This window comes from Medicago truncatula, chromosome 5 (genome assembly GCF_003473485.1).
Source record: "Medicago truncatula cultivar Jemalong A17 chromosome 5, MtrunA17r5.0-ANR, whole genome shotgun sequence".
NCBI classification, from domain to species: Eukaryota; Viridiplantae; Streptophyta; class Magnoliopsida; order Fabales; family Fabaceae; genus Medicago; species Medicago truncatula.
The window spans coordinates 6,520,241-6,536,930 of NC_053046.1; the positions used below are offsets into that span (position 1 = coordinate 6,520,241).

The window sequence follows — 16,690 nt, forward strand, 5'->3', positions numbered from 1 at the left end:
TGAAGACTGGAAGAGTGAAGCAACGACTATTTTGAAAGGATTTGAAGGCATTGGCTTGTTCTTTGAAGAGCGTTGACAAAGTACAATTGTACGAAGTGTACAACCACTATCTTCACTACTCAGTTTGTGTCTCTGCTACACGACAAGGATAATAGCTACGCCTGCAACAATGTTCCTACATACATGGAATGGATTTGAAATTGATCCTTCAAAGGACAATAACCATATTAGGCAAAAGATCATTGGTGATTGATCAAAGCTTCAAACGACTCTATTTTGATGTGCTGGCAATGTGACAACGTCTCTTTTCTACACCTCTATATAAAGGAGTGAAGACTTAGAGAATGATATGACTCAACAACAATTTGAAAGCGCCTAAACTCTGTCAAAATTGTTCTGCATCAAAAGTTCACTTAGAAATTCTTATCAAAGTTCATATCTTAGAAATTCTAGAGTTTTAAGAGTCTGCATCTTATTTTTATTGTGAACACCACTGATTGTATATCAAGTGTTCAACCTCAAACATTTTTCTTTGTAATTCTATTTGAATTTGGAAGTCTCTTGCAGTTGTGCTTGAGCATTAGAAGTCTCTTGATTTTGTTCAAGAGCATAGGAAGTCTCTTGCAGTTGTGCTTGAGCATTTAAAGTCTCTTGCTATGTTTAGCAGTGAGCAGTTGTAATCAGATACTACATTATAGTGAACTCTCCTTGGAAGTGCAAGGGGGACAGGACTGACTTCCGATTTGTGGAAGGAACCTGTATAATTGTTTTGTGTCTTTCTTCTTTCTCTCTCTGTTTTATCCGCTGCTACTTAGTTCTGGAAATCACTTCAGAAGCAGAACTCTATTTGCTTATGATCAGTGTTTTCAGCTTAAGAGAAAACGAAGAAAAAGCCAACACAATTCAACCCCTCCTTCTTGTGTTTTTCTCACCTTCATGGAACTCTTTCTCTCTTCTCCCTTTCTTTACTTGTGTTGACGAGTCTTTCTTTTCTTCATCTCCTTTTTCTGTCCCTTCAGAATTAAGAGTGTTATTAAGACCACATTTCCTATTTCGGTTTAATGTCCCTTCGAAATTAAGAATGATCTTAAAAACATAGTCCCTCCGATAATATAAGTCCCTTCGGAATAAAGAGTGCTATTAAGATCATAGTCCCTTTTGGAATATAATGTCCCGTCATAATTAAGAATGATCTTAAAGGTATATAAATATTCTTTCAATATTTTTCTAATTGAGGAGAAATTAAAAAGTGGAAATGGTGGTATCCATATTTGAGTGGTCGTAGTGCCATATTGATACTTTGGAGAAATGAAAGTTAGAATGGTGGTAACAACCATAGTTTTGAAAACCGGACCACCCGGTTGAACCGGTCCGACCATGAAGCGGTGGGGTGACCGGTTCGAGTTGATAAACGGATCGGTCATGCAATCAAACCGGCCTGAACCGGTGAGACTCGACCAAACTCGGGGAAAACTGGTGAACCGACGGGTTCGACAAACCGGACCGGTTCTATGTGAAGCAGAAATTAAATCATATTAATTTTCAAAAAAATGGCAACGCAGGGTGTTGGACCCGCGTCTCTTAGATTGCAATGCAATCCCTTTACCCACTGCGCTGTGTATATCTTTTATTTCTATCTTGCTTCTTATCAATTATATATAATAACTGAAAAGTTTTTTTTAAAGGGAACTAAACACTCTTTTTTATTTTAAGGAACCAAGCACACTCTTATCATTTAAATATTATTGTCCGACATCTCAAATATTTTAATAAACATTTTTTTTACAATATTTTTTTTGAAAGAATTTTTTTATTTTACTATATTTATTTGAATATGTATTACTCTCTTCGTCCATATATTTAAACACTCATTTGATTTTATTTTTGTCCTTAAATGTAAACCTTTTTTAAATTACAACACTCATTAATTATTTTAGTTTCTAAAGTGACCGAGTCACCGATTCAATCCGAGTTAATGACCAAGCCGAGTTTTAAAACTATAGTAAACATATTTGAGTGGTCTCAGCACCATAACAGAGTGGTAACAATACAATATCAAAGTGGTTTCAATATTAAAAGAGTGGTTTTAGTACCATATTTGAAGGTGTAAATCTCGAATGATTTTCTACAATGCAGTAGTTAACCACACAGTTGTAGCTAAGCTTGTTTTATCCTGGAGGCGGCGTGGTTGATAGTCTGCCTTGCAAAATTTTGGGCAGTGCCACGAAACGTCTTAAAGAGAGTGACTTGGTCGTGACTCAACCTAGTAACAACTTTGGTAGATAATAGAATTTGGAAATCCAAATACAACAGTTTTAAAATCAAAAACAACAAGATCATTCGACAACAATTGATCGGCTTCATCTGATTTTGTTTTTGATTCACAATGTGAATGTTTTCGGTTTTTTTTTTTTTTTTTTGAGATCTAGATGTTGAAACTCATGATTTTATTTCTATCTTTAAATTTTAAATTTTAATATGTTGATTCGGACATGTCATGTAAGCACCAAAAAGCCACATAAGCATCAAGTTGACATGTAAGCACTCTTTAACAGAATTAGATGAAAAGGGTAATGATACAAATGTTGTATGATATAAAGGACCAATTTAAAACACAACTTAAAGTTTTGATATAGTACATTCAAATGAACGCGTGATGCATTTAGCCTAGAGCTTAAATAAAGATAATTTGAAGCACAATATTTCCATTGATCAAGTAATGTATAAATACAACAATGAGTTTATGGTAAATAAATAATGACTAACAATAAAAAAAAAAAAAAAAAAAAAAAAGGTAAGAAATATTGTAGAGCTTGTTTCCACTTAATATGTTGTAGAGCTTGTGTGACACATGTTGGTTGTATTTATGGTGGAGAAAGATATTTGGTGAAGAGTAGTGATATTTGAACAACCATTTCATACAACTGTTGGTGACAATTTTTTCTCTCTCTTTTCATTGGTTAAAAACAATAGAGAGAAAAAAAGGAAGAGAAAGAATAAGATGATAATGTGAATATGATAGAGGAAGTTTTCAAAAAGTTGTCACAAGGTGGTTGTACAAATATCATTTTTCTTTGGTGAATGAAAAGAGTTTAGTGAGTTTGAAAAGATCAGCTTTTCCACGAGTATTCATGGAATGAGTCTTAGTGAATGGTGACAGGAGAGACGTCTCTACAACGGATTGAGAAGTAAACACTAGACAGTGTGTGCTCATGTAATGGGTGAGAGGGGTTGTCCATGCGATTGTGGTTAAGGTAAGTTAGGTTGAGGTGTAGTCTTTAGGGGTTGTAGGGAAGTTGGAATATATGTGGGATCCATGTGTATGGTTGAAGGGGTTGGCTGACTATGGGTGTCTCAATAAAGCTAAAATGGTTTCCACAAATTGAACATGTGTGGTGTGGCCTCATAGATTTTGGAGTTTTTATGTTTCTAAGAAATATATGCACTTCGAGTCAAGCTATAGACATGAAAGATTCATGATTTAGATCAAGGTTCGAGTTTGTTGTGGATATAAGGTTGAATCAGTAAAGTATAAAAAACGAAAGGTTTTGAGCTTGATATTATTGAGCGACATGATAGGGTGTTCATCTTGAGCATGGATGGTAGCTTGATATTATTGTGAAGGGAAGGATACTTGGTTGAATTTTTTTATTTATTTAATTAAAGTAATATAATATAATATAAATAAATAAGAATCGAAGAAAACTCCTTCAACAAAAAATAAATAAACGAAGGAAATTTTCCTTAAATAATTTCTTTAGAGGAAATTCAATGTTTATGCCTCTATGGGAGCGATAATTGAATTTATTTAATTAGGAAAGCATAATATAATCTATAATAATATACAAATAGATTTAACTAGAAAGACATAATATAATCTAGGGTTAAATATGTTTTTGATCCCTATAAATATAATAATTTTTCGTTTTAGTCCCTCTAAAATTTTCCTTCAAGTTTTAGTCCTTATAAAATTTTCAATCTTTATTTTTGGTCCCCCGTTTAAAGTAAACTCATATGTAAAATTCATATTTTTAAATAAAATTTTGCAGAAAAATGCATAATATTATAAATATCTCTCCCAAAAAAAAAATTAGAATTTTTTACCAAAACATGAATTAAATATGAATTTTTATATGTTTGGAGGTAAAAAATTCATATTTAATTCATGTTTTGTTAAAAAATTCTAATTTTTTTTTGGAGTGATTTTTACAATATTCCATACATTTCTGCACAATTTCATTAAAAAATACAAAAGTTTACTTAAAAATAGAGACCAAAAGTAGTGATTGAAAATTTTATAGGGACTAAAACTTGAAGGAAAATTTTAGAGGGATTAAAACGAAAAGTTGGTATATTTATAGGGACCAAAAACATTTAACCCTATAATCTATAACAATATATAAATAAGGTAAGCAAATGAGTGGTTAATAAGTCCCGTCAAATGATTCTCTCAAAAAAAAAAAAATCCGTCAAATGATAAATAGAGCGTTAAATAAAGTGTTCGTTTGACATCATCTAATAAATTAGCTTCTTACCAAGGACAACTTAGTTAGGCGAGATATCATTAATTAAGAATCTCAGCTTTGTGTGAGTGGGTGTGGCTCTACAAAATCAACTAATCACTTGTTTTTGGATTTTAATTTCTTCAACAACATGTTCGTCATTAGATAGATTTCTCTTCAAACGATCTTTAGTATTTTAAACCATATTATTGAGTTTGGCTATTTAAGAGGTCATTCAAAAGCTTTGCAATCTATTATTCTTAGAAATTGTGGTTCAGTCTAATACAATCTCACAAAATCAGTTTATGATGTGATGATTATCCCTATTTATAATATGAGTGGGTGTAGTGTGTTACAAAATCGGCTAATAAGTTGACTTTGTGTTTCTCTCTAATACATTTTGTGTTAGGAGGAATGATTATTATTGTTAATATATTTTATTCTGTCTGGTAAAATAAAATAAAATATTACTCCCTCCGTCCTAAATTGTATGATGTTTTGGGTATTTCACACATATTAAGAAATGTAATTAATACTGTGTGGGAAAGAGATATTATGAGTTGTTTTGCAAAATTATCCTTAATAAATGATATGAGAAAGATAAATAAAAGAATTGAAAGAAGAAAGAGTAATAAATAGTTAAGGATATAATAGGAAAAGTAACATTAATGTTTCATTGATATTGTCAAATGACATACAATTTGGGACGGACGGAGGGAGTAGACAAGTAAACAATGTTATTGACTTTCAATTTTTAATGATCTTTATTGAATGAGAAATGATATTTGAACATCCATTTTATGACAACTTTTGTGACAACTTTCTCTCTCATACTCACATTACTTTTTACTTTATCTCTCTATTGCTTTGGTTTTCGTGCAAATACCAACTTTTTCTACTTTTTCTTTGTAAATTATAGTTATCTTAAAAGTTATCAATTAAATGGTTGTTCAAATAACACTGATCTTATTGAATTGGTTTAGGACATCATTTGTCCTCAAAACCTATATGCATTTTTCTTCTCCGTCACACAACTCAATCCTTGCCTGCTGTTACAATACTTTTTGCTTTGTGGGTCCCAATCTACATTTACTCAACCACGGCACCTCCGTCACGCCAAATTTGTTTTTTTTTTTCTTTTGGTTGTGCTGATTTTCTTTTTATTTTAATCATATTTTTTTCCTTTCTATTTAATTAATAATAGAAATAAATTGTAAAAAATAGAATAATAACTATATTGTGATAAAAAAAAATAAAGAATAATGAGAAATTCTTGTGTAGGAACGAACCTAACATATCATTCTTACAAACAACAAATTAAAACATTGCATGTCATTGTTTTATTTTAAAATAATTTGGAAATAATTTAAGAAATGAAAAATAATTGTTCCTCCTCTCTCTCAACCATTATTTGCCGTTAGTATTCACCACCACCAATCATGGTTAAAAGGAAAAAAATGATGTATCATATTTTAATTTGTTGTTTGTAAGAATGATAGTTAGGTTCGTTACTACACAAGAATTTCTCTTTTTTCAATTCTATCATCATATTAATAAAACTTTACCGCTCTAAAATCAACAAATTTCTATATGTATTTAATTAGCAATAATAAATATTTTCACCAAAAAATTAATATTTTCTGCTTCCATAATGAGTGATCTATTTATAAAATAAATTTATTTCAAAATGAATGACCATTTTGACATTTAAGACAATATTAATTGTTTTCATGTTTTTTTTTTACATTTGTTTTCAAGTTCTATCTTCTTTTTTTTTTTTTTTGTCAAGTAACCTAGTGGCTAGAGCTCACACAATTTAATTGTGGAGAAGTGGAGTGTCCGGGGTTCGAACCCCAGCTCCTGCATATAATATGCAATATCCCTACCAACTGAGCTAAGCTCACGGGGATGTTCCATCTTCTTCTTATTAATATACTACTAGTACTATTTTATAGGTCAACATATTCCACCATACATTTAATTGATATATACTCTTTCGATTTTAAAATGAGTGTCGTTTTAGCAAAAAAAAAATTGTTTCAAAATGAATGTCGCTTTCAGTTTTCAATGCAATAATAACTTTTTCTTTTCAATTGTACCCTTCAATTAATACTATGTTACACTACTTTCAAAGTATTATTTTTTTCTTTAATGAAAAACAAATCAATAGTTGATTAGGATAATTTGATAAAATTGTTATGACATTTTACTACTTTATTTCATTCCTTAATATGTGTGTAATTAACTAAAACGACACTCATTTTAAAACGGAATGAATAATAAATATTTCACTTAAAAAATTAATATTTCATGTGATTATTTTGACTTTCAAGGGCAATATTAATTGTTTTTTAATTGCTTTAACTTTTAGTTGATATAAATTTCTTCACCTTGGAGTCAACATATTCACTATGCATTTAATTATGACAATGGAGATTGCATCAACATATGCATGGCAAACATAATTTAGTAAAAATATCACACTCTTTTATATTTATACATTTTTCTTAAGGGTTGTGCTAATTTGTTTACTTAGAGTACATGTTAAGGATTTCATAAACGAGATAAATTTATTACAAAACATTAATTTTTAATCTCTAAAAGAATAAATTGACACAATTTTTTAGATAAAATTTCCACTTTAGGTTCTTTAACACATGTCATAAGAGCAAAAGTTAACATTTCCATTTTCTTAATTATTATAAAATTGTTAAATCAATCATTCATTTTAAGGAAGTGTATTCGATTAGGATTCTAAATGATTTTAAAAGTATGTTTTGCAAAATCTTCGATCTTAAATATAAACAAAAAGTGAAAATACATTTCTTTAAAAAACAGGTCAAAATACATTTGATATAAATTTGGACTATAGACATTTTAACTTTTGTTTATTTTTAGGCAAATTCTTATTTTTATTTTTTTTGGTCAAAGGCAAATTCTTATTTACCTTCGATAAGATGGATATTGTTACATATGCTAAGTTGACAAAAATTAAAATCATTAATTTTTCTTTCAATTTTTTTAACTACTTTTTTTAAGGATAAATTATTAATTTTGTTTGGTGTCGACTCAATAAAATTGAGTAGTCTAATTTTTGGTAAGTGGTTGGTAAATAAATTTTGACTAGGAAAACAGAGTTGCATTAAATATGATAAATAAATAGAAAAAGATAAAAACAAAACGAAATTGAAAAGTAATAAACAAATATATATTTTTGGTAAAAATAAATAAATAATATTGTTATTACTGGTATAGTTTCATTCAGAACAAGAAGAAACAAGAAACCCAACATAGGGAAAAACGCATTCTTCTTCATCTTGTTCTTCTCTAAGCTCCAAAGTTTAAACCTTTTCTCATTTGGGTCTCATCCAACACACCTATTTCTTCTTCCATGTTGTTCTGTTTCTAGAACAGCAATGGTTGAAGACATGTGTTTTCTTTACAAGGTAACTTTCTTGTTCCTATTTGTTCCTTTTCTTATTTCAGACATTGTGCTTTTTATCTTGTTTACCCTTTTTAGCTACTATTATTAGCTCACACACTAAGTGTTGTTTTGTTGTAATGTTTTTAGCTTTCAAACATGTTAAGGGTTTTTTTGTCAAAAAAAATATTCTTTGTAATTTGTAAAGTTTGATTTTGTGTGTTCATTGATATGTTATCATCAAATTTTGGTGCTTTTGACTCTTACTTAACTAATATTAGCTTAATGACAAGTCCTTTGAGCTCATTTTGCATGTTTGTATATGAATTTGTTATTTCAATTTGAGGGTTTTTTTTTATTTTTTTGGAAAAAAATTTGAGGTTTTTTTTTTTATGGTATGTTTGTTACCAAATGTGTGTATAACTGTATATGTTCTGTTTGGTATAAGTTCTTTTTTTCCTCTTCACTTCACTGTTTTAATTTATTTACTTTGCATTGATTTGCATATGTTAGCCTAGCTTTGCATAGTCTGTCACAAGCCCGGATAAAATGAGAGGGTTGAGTTGGGAAGTCGACAGTCAACGTAAAACTTTGTCGAATCTCTATGACATGCATGGATTACTAATGCAACAGCAAAGGGCCTGTTTGGATAAACAACTTATAGCTCAAGCGCTTATGCATAAGCTTTCATAAACTACTTTTATAGAAAATGTTAAATAAAGATAAATTATTTTTGTATATGCTGTAAGCTGTTTTTATAAGCCGAAAAAAGCTTGTGAAAATTGTCATAAGTCCGTTTTCATAAGTTCTCCCAAACAATCTCACAAAACATATGTCAGTAGTTCAGCTCTAATAAGTCAATCCAAACAGGCCCAAAGTCAGATTAAGATTAATATCTTCTTTTTTTTGTTTTTGGAAATTTTCCCCCTATTAGCTGCCACAACACCATTTTGACAATCTCATATATGTTTCTTTTAGGATATGAGGGATGTAAATACTCAATAAGTGAAAGTTGTCACGTTGTTTACATCGTAGTAACTTTTTCGTTGTATGTGGATGGCAGGATATTCTTGTTATAAAGCCTCCGAAGAAATCGCCAATGTTGTTAAGGACGGCGGTTTTTATGTTTTCAATGGTCAGCGTCATTTTTATCTTCTATGTCTGTAGAAAGCAGATAGGCACCGAAGTGAGGACTAAATTTATGGACTTGAATGTCATTGATAACCTTACTCGAAGTATAGTGAAGCAAACGCATATTCCTGACATACTACATTATCCCGAACCTTTATCCTTTAACAGGTAATGGGGAGAACTTTTTTGTCAATCATTATCAGTTAGTTTTCATTAGGCACTTATTTATACGAGTTATTCTTTTTCAGGAATGAGTGTGCTCCTAATCCTGTCATGTTCTTTGCAATATTGTCGAATCAGAGATCTGGCAGTGGGTGGTTTGAGACCCTTTTGAATAGTCACATTAATGTAAGCTCGAACGGCGAGATATTTTCTGTTAGAGAAAGAAGGCAAAATGCTTCTTCAATTTTGCAGACTTTAGATAGAGTATACAATTTGGACTGGCTCAGTAGTGCTTCCAAGAATGAGTGTTCTGCCGCAATTGGCTTCAAGTGGATGCTTAATCAGGTATATATATGTACTTCTTGTTAAGTAGTTTGAACATCAACACTGGTTTGAAAAAAAACCTATACAAAAAAATGCAGACAAAGAACACTCGAGATTTGATCATGGGGTTCAGCCAATTGTGCCTACGTCTCAGACTGCAGAGCAGCTGTAGTACCTTTCTATTATTCAAACTTAGGATTTACAAATTACAACTTGTGTTTAAATACTACGGTCTAGTTTACAAGACTACCCTGAACTGTACTGTGGGGGACTTCGCCTCCCGCACCACCTCAATCGTATCCCAATCAAGAGACCTTTCCATTTAGCAGTGATCTATGAGCCATACCCATCAAGTCTTCTTAGAAGTGTTTTCAACACAGTCACAATTGTATTGATATAATGCTAGTCCACAGGCTTGAAAATTTTGTGGCTTTTTGCCTGAAAAGACTGCTGTGATACTTTTCTTGATTATCTGTCACGGGATTGTCTGAGATTTGTGCTGTTATATTTGGTTTCTGTTGTTTTGTGCATGTACTGGCCTAAAAGCTGAAGCAACGACTATATTTTTTGAAATACTCTTCAAGATTCATTCAACGGTCATCTTAAGTCTTTATTGGAAATGTTTTATACTATGCCAACTTGTTGTTGGACCGAACTCTTAAACTATGTATATCAAATTCTCACGAGCCTTTGTTTTTGTTATAGTTGGTGACAAAGTGTGCCTCTGAGCTAATCTAATTTATATCCCCTTCCCTTGTATTTCTAATTTGTTCTGTGAAGAGGATATTTTCTCACTCAGAATATTCAACATTTGTTTCAATTTCTAACTAAGTTGTAATCATTGGATAGAATAGCGCTACATAGTTGCTCACGAATTAAACATGAGTTCTGAAACTTGCAGTGCAAGTATTATGTCACTGAAAATTTTATTGTAACCAGATGATGTTGACTCAGAGCATTGTAAACTTTGTCAAAGAACAAATAGATCTGCTTGCAAAAAGAATGGGGATCACAATGTCTTGTTCTCGGAATTTCATTTCTGGCACCCTATGTTAAAATAATTTTACACGCAAGCACACTCTACAAACTTTACATTTCAAACATTTATATTCATGCACATGTTTATATCTTTGTAAGGGACTTGTTAAAGGAGTATCATACATGTGTGTTAAGACCTTTCCACTTATGTTTCAAGATGAGATGACACTCGTAAATTACATCTGCTTGTTTTTACCGTAGAAGCTTTGCTCTGTAGGATTTTTCATATGACATTGCTTCGTCTTCTAGGTTCCCTAAGTTTTATGTTTTCTCATCCTCGCCTTTATGGTTTCTAATGAGAATTTTGCGATGTTGAAAAATAGTATTAAGGATATTTGGTACTGGAGCTCTAGTATTTGTACACTTGCACTTCTTGTGGCTATTAGAATTGGTGGAATTTGGACACATGCATACCTCACATCTACATGCCTTTTCTTCCTTCTTTTTCACTCTGTTTACTTCCTTCAGTTTTAAGTTGACGTTTCATTTGACACATTATTATGACAAGTAGAAGAATCCAAGAAATATTTTGGTTTGTGCAGGGATTAATGGAGCACCATAATGAAATAGAGGAATACTTCAAGCGTAGAAGTGTTTCTGTCATATTTCTTTTCAGGAGAAACTTACTACGCAGGATGGTATCTATGCTAGCCAATTCCTACGATCGCTACGCAAAGCTATTGAATGGAACACATAAATCTCACGTACACTCTGCAGAAGAGGTCTTTCATTACACCTTTTCTTTGTGTGTTTTTTCTTAATATTTGCGAAATGAAGCTTACATTTGGTCTTTTAGGCTGATATTCTTTCAAAGTACAAGCCTGTCATAAATTCTACATCATTGCTGGTGGACTTAAAGGATATGGAGACGAAAGCTGAAAAGGCTTTAAAATACTTCAATAGCTCTCGGCATATGATCCTGTACTATGAGGATCTTATGAGAAATCACACTGTAAGGACCTCTCTATATCTTTTAAGTTTTACAATAAGTTTTGAAACAATTCTTTGGAATATAACAGTCACCATTTACCGGTAGCATCTTTTGTATGATTCGTGTGTGGCATTTCTCAAATGTGATTTTGATTAGCACAAGCATTGATTGTGCAAAATTATCTTAGTGAAATTGAGTTTGAACTTTGAAGTGATTTATATTCGTAGGTTACTATAATTTGAAAGCAACTTTGATATGAATTTTTGTAAATATTTCAAACAAACGCACACGATCACTTTCAGTCAAATCGAGGTCTCGAGGAAAAAAAATCAATTTTACTCGATGCTAACCAAACATGTGTGTTAGTTAAAATTGTGCTTTGATAGGAACAAAAGTCATTTATGGTGGTTTCCACCATGAAACCAAACAAAGGGCTGATAATAGTCCCACATTGATAAGACCTAAAAATGAGTTTTATAAGTGAGAGACACCGTTTACCTTACAAACTGGTTTTGTAAGGGTTGAATTAAGTCAAAACCAAATTCTGAAAACTTTATGGTAATGAATAGGCTTTGAGGTTATTAACAGATTTGTAACCAAGCATCGAAAGGCTGCTTGCGCTGTTTTGAGGTTAAAGGTAGAATATAGAAGCTTTAGTAGTTTTCACTTGACATTAGCCTTTGAATTTCACTCTTTTGTTTGTTGCAGAAGCTAAATGATGTGCAAGAGTTTTTAGGATTGCCGCAAATGGAGTTAACGAGCCGGCAGGTAAAGATACATAAAGGACCATTATCGGATCATATTCAGAACTGGGATGATGTTAACAAGACGTTGACAGGAACCGTTTATGAGAGTTTCCTTGAAGCTGACTATTAACTCTTTAGTCTCTTCTAACCAACCATAGACAAAGTTGTACATATCAACTTCACTTCCTATGTAGCACCAGTGACACTTCTGATTAAAGACATGTTTGGTGTCCGACATGTATCAGTGTCCAACACTTCATGAAAGAGTTTGGTTTTGGTTCTGGAACACTGCCTTGGTGTTTCTGATGCCTTTGCTTGTCACCACCTCCTAATTGATGAAATGAATGCCTATGTTCATTATAATCCCTTTTACTTTTCATCTCTCACTCTGAGTGAACATGTAATTTTTGCCATCGTAACCCAATTAATTTATGTAAAGTAGAGCATTTGTTTTACTCAACAAATTTTCTGTGATTAGTTTATTTATACCCTTTATAGATTGAACTATATTAGGTCTCACTAAGATTTATTCTAACCTTTTTTAAAAAATCTCATAGTTTATTGTTTCATGAATTTATATAGATCTGTCTTGAAATATATTAGAAGAAAAAAATGTGTTTTTTTACCGAAAGAAACCCAATGTGTTGTTGCCTTGTTGGTATTCTCTTTTGGAAAAAAAAATTGTTTTTATTGTTATTAAACTATTCTTTTTGTTTGGTGTGACTCGGGTATTTTGTGTGCAACTGTAGAGACCAATCGTTCAAGTTAGATAGCACCGCAATGGATTGTAAAACTCTCTATTAAGAGATTTAACATTGTTGTGTTACCATGATTGGATTCAAACTCAAGATCTCGTTAAGTTGAAAGAGATCATTTATCATCTAATCTAAGTGTTTTTGGGTAACTATTACTCGTAAACAATTAGTTTTAATTTTTGGTTAGTATTGGATTTTTTGGGGGGAAATGCCAAAAATGTAAAGAGAAAACTAACCAATCCAACTGTCAAAGCGGTTTCATGAAAATTAGTGGTATATTCTTTCATATTAAACAACAATTTACATTTTTTGACAAAACAAACGACAAAATAACTAAACTAGCTTTACTAATGTTAAACTAGTTTATTGAGTTAGTAATACTTTGTATTATTAAAGATTGGTTGTAGTCTCATAAGTCAATATCGAAATTGCTAGGCTGGACGTATGATCGGGGTTCGAACCCCAATACCTCCACTTTGTGTGTGTGAGTTTATGATGACTTTGTCATCTCTTCTAGCTACCAAAAAAACAAAGATTGGTTGTAAAAAAAAATGCTAAATTAATTTATACATTTGAAATCATATAATATGACATGGTCTATCCCCGTGAGTTTAGCTCAGTTGGTAGAGATATTGGATATTATATGCAGGGGCTGGAGTTCGAACCCCGGATACTCCACTTCTCCACAATTAAATTGTGTGAGCTCTAGCCACTAGACCTAAAAAAAAAATATGACATTGTCTGTGAGCAAGAATTCTTTTACTACTGTCTTATGTATAAAAGTACATGTTTGTTTTAAAATGGTGACAATCAAAACTTTATGAACATGTACATACAAACTATTAGTAGTAAATTCTTCATTTTTTTCTGGTTAAAAAACTTTGTTAGCAGTTTTAAAAAATTTGAAGAGGAGTCCTTACTCCTATTATATGGTGGTAGAGATTGAAGTGTGTTAGATTATTTGACATGACATAAATCTTTTTAAACGGTAATGATGGTTATTTCGGTTCAGCACTAAATAAATAGAAATTAAGGACATAAATTACAAAGAACAATTTTGAAAATGTTAAGATCAATAAATTTGTTTTGCACTACTAAAATTGAAAATAGTTAACCTAACATGCCGAGTTTTATTGAATGAGTTAAATTTTCACAATATGACGTACCAATGTTCAAAGTTAAGTTGAAAGAGTTGTTATGTTTATCGAGTTTTGAATATAATTATCTCCAGTGGAAGAAATCTTAACGTTTTTTTTTTTAAAAACTCTTATATTTGCAAACTAAAACCAGCCGCAAATTAGAAAGACATGGATTCTGTAGGGTGTAAGCTAGATTCCTTATAGATTGGTTAAAATATTGTTCCAATTGCTATGTCCAAGCCCCAAGGACTAAAGGAATCGACAATTTACAGATAGAGTCAAACCTCCCAGCATGTGAATAGGTGCATTACAGTTTTGCCATAGTTGCCATTGTTACACAATGCAAGTTGCATCACTGCTTTACAATTTCAATGTTCTATATAGTATTTAAAAAAGACATCTCTTCTGTAGAGTGACAGGTAGAAAATTAATTAAATACATAATCAACAATCTTACATTACCTTTTTCAAGATTTTTATTTAATTAAGTACTGAACTCTCAAAATCTTTGACAACTTGTAAAGTTGTACAACTCGTGCTAAAGAAAAATATAAACAAAAAGAGTTTTTTTACTCAAGAAATTATTGAAAATCAAATTAAATTTAAAACTAGAGAAAATGAAAGTTACTGCGATGAGTATGAAAGATAAAGGATTAATATATATGTTTATCATGTAATATTAGCAATTTCTAGTTTATCCTCCTTTAATAAAAATTGTTTAGACTCAAACCCTGTGATTTGAAGATTATTTGGTTTTGGATTTTCATGACATAAAATTACAAAATTTAACGTATTTTCGGTATACCCCCTGCTATGTCATCGATTTTGTACAGTCAAAATTTATGAAGGTCCAAAATCAAATAACCTTCAAATTATAGAGTTGGAATTTAAACAGTTTTTTTACAGAGAGTAAACCGATAATCGCTAATATTATAGGGGTAAACATGTATTAACCTAAGTTAATGATCTTGGGTATGAGCACTATCATTACTTCATTAGTTTGTGGTTTAGTAAAAACTAGCTGAAAGTTATTGTGTCTAGTTAGAATGGCTCTACAATTATAAACTCTCTCTACAATTTATATTTCTCAAGATAAATAAATAATGTTAATACTTAATAGTAAATTAAAATGAAGTTTATATTTTTTTTTTTTTGAGGGAAAATGAAGTTTATATTTAAAAGGTACTTATATTTAGTGATAGAGTGGAAATAAGCAAAGCTACACAAAAATTAGTTTAAAACCAAATCTAGTATAGATATTTACTATGGTGATCTCCATATAAACATTTCTTTTCTTCTCTTCTTTTTGAAACGATTCTTTTCGATATTTTCTTCTCTTAAAATCTACATTAACCACGAGGGCAAGTAATGACTTATGGTAAAGGCTGAACATAAAGAATGGTGCATATTTATTATTCTTAGACACATATCTGGCTATTCTATAGTGTAAGCACAACTATTGGTTTGTAAGTATTCATTTTTGGTGAAATTGTCTACTCACCAATCCATATTACAATGCATATTCTACCGTCAAATAACAAAAACCCATTCCCACTAGGAAGGCCTTCCAAACTTGAAGGACTTATACTTACCTCTTTTTACCCTTTAACTTTGGTTAAAACTTTTTAGATTCTAAAAAGTTGCATGAGCCATGACTTAGTTCATTTTTTAGTTGAAATTGCGAATATGGTAATGGAATCTTTCCTTGATGCTTGGCTAGCTCTTCATTAGTTCTTTCCATTTATATTATTTTTTAATCTTCCCACATTGTTTGGAACACATGCTTATGCTTTTCATGGTCTTTAAATACCAATGAGCTATAGTGAACATTCACATATCAAATATTTTTCCTTTCAATTCCTCAAGAGCCGTCTTTAAAACCCTAACCAAACTCTCTCTTAGTTCCTCTTCTTTAGCATTCCTTCTTCATTAGTACTTTCTCATTCTCACATAACCATGGCACATTTCACTCGTAGTTGTTTGATCTTTGTACTCTTGTTGATTTCATGTGAACTACTCTCCATAGAAGGAAGAAGTTTGAGAAAGAGCATTGGTTCACCCAAAGCTGCCTCGGTCGAGACAATGACGAGAAGTGTTGTTTTGAGCCCAAGGCAGTTGCAGAATAATGGTAGAAATCTAGAGGGATCCGTTGAAGCTTTTCGACCAACAACCCCGGGACATAGCCCCGGTGTTGGACATTCCCTAAAGAATTAATGAATTAGAGTGTGTTGCTAGTATTTTTCTTTCGAATAATACATGCTTTTATATATTCCAATGCTATTTCATTTAAAGATTAGTGATAAGATGTATTCTGGGGACAAAAATCCATATTATTCTACAAGTTTGGGTTTTCATTACTATGCATGCATGTATTATTGTATTAGTGCAGTTTGCACCTTGTACTTTAATAAATGTATAGCGTGTACGTTTTTTGAGAAATGATATTTGTACAATTATTTTCTAACAATTTTTTGACAACTTTTTCTCTCATACTCACGTTATACTCTTATTCTCTCTCTTTCTTTTTTTCTCTCCATTGTTT

General features: G+C 31.3%; 1 protein-coding gene across 1 annotated transcript; it reads left to right on the top strand.

Moving 5' to 3' along the window:
- Window positions 1-7,762: 7,762 nt before the first annotated feature.
- On the top strand, window positions 7,763-12,759 carry LOC11407349 (uncharacterized). Its single transcript, XM_003611726.4, has 6 exons — window positions 7,763-7,948; window positions 8,987-9,222; window positions 9,303-9,561; window positions 11,121-11,300; window positions 11,375-11,530; window positions 12,218-12,759. The coding sequence occupies exons 1-6, from the start codon at window positions 7,919-7,921 to the stop codon at window positions 12,383-12,385; spliced, it is 1,029 nt and encodes a 342-aa protein (XP_003611774.1). The 5' UTR covers window positions 7,763-7,918; the 3' UTR covers window positions 12,386-12,759.
- The last annotated feature ends 3,931 nt before the right edge of the window (window positions 12,760-16,690 follow it).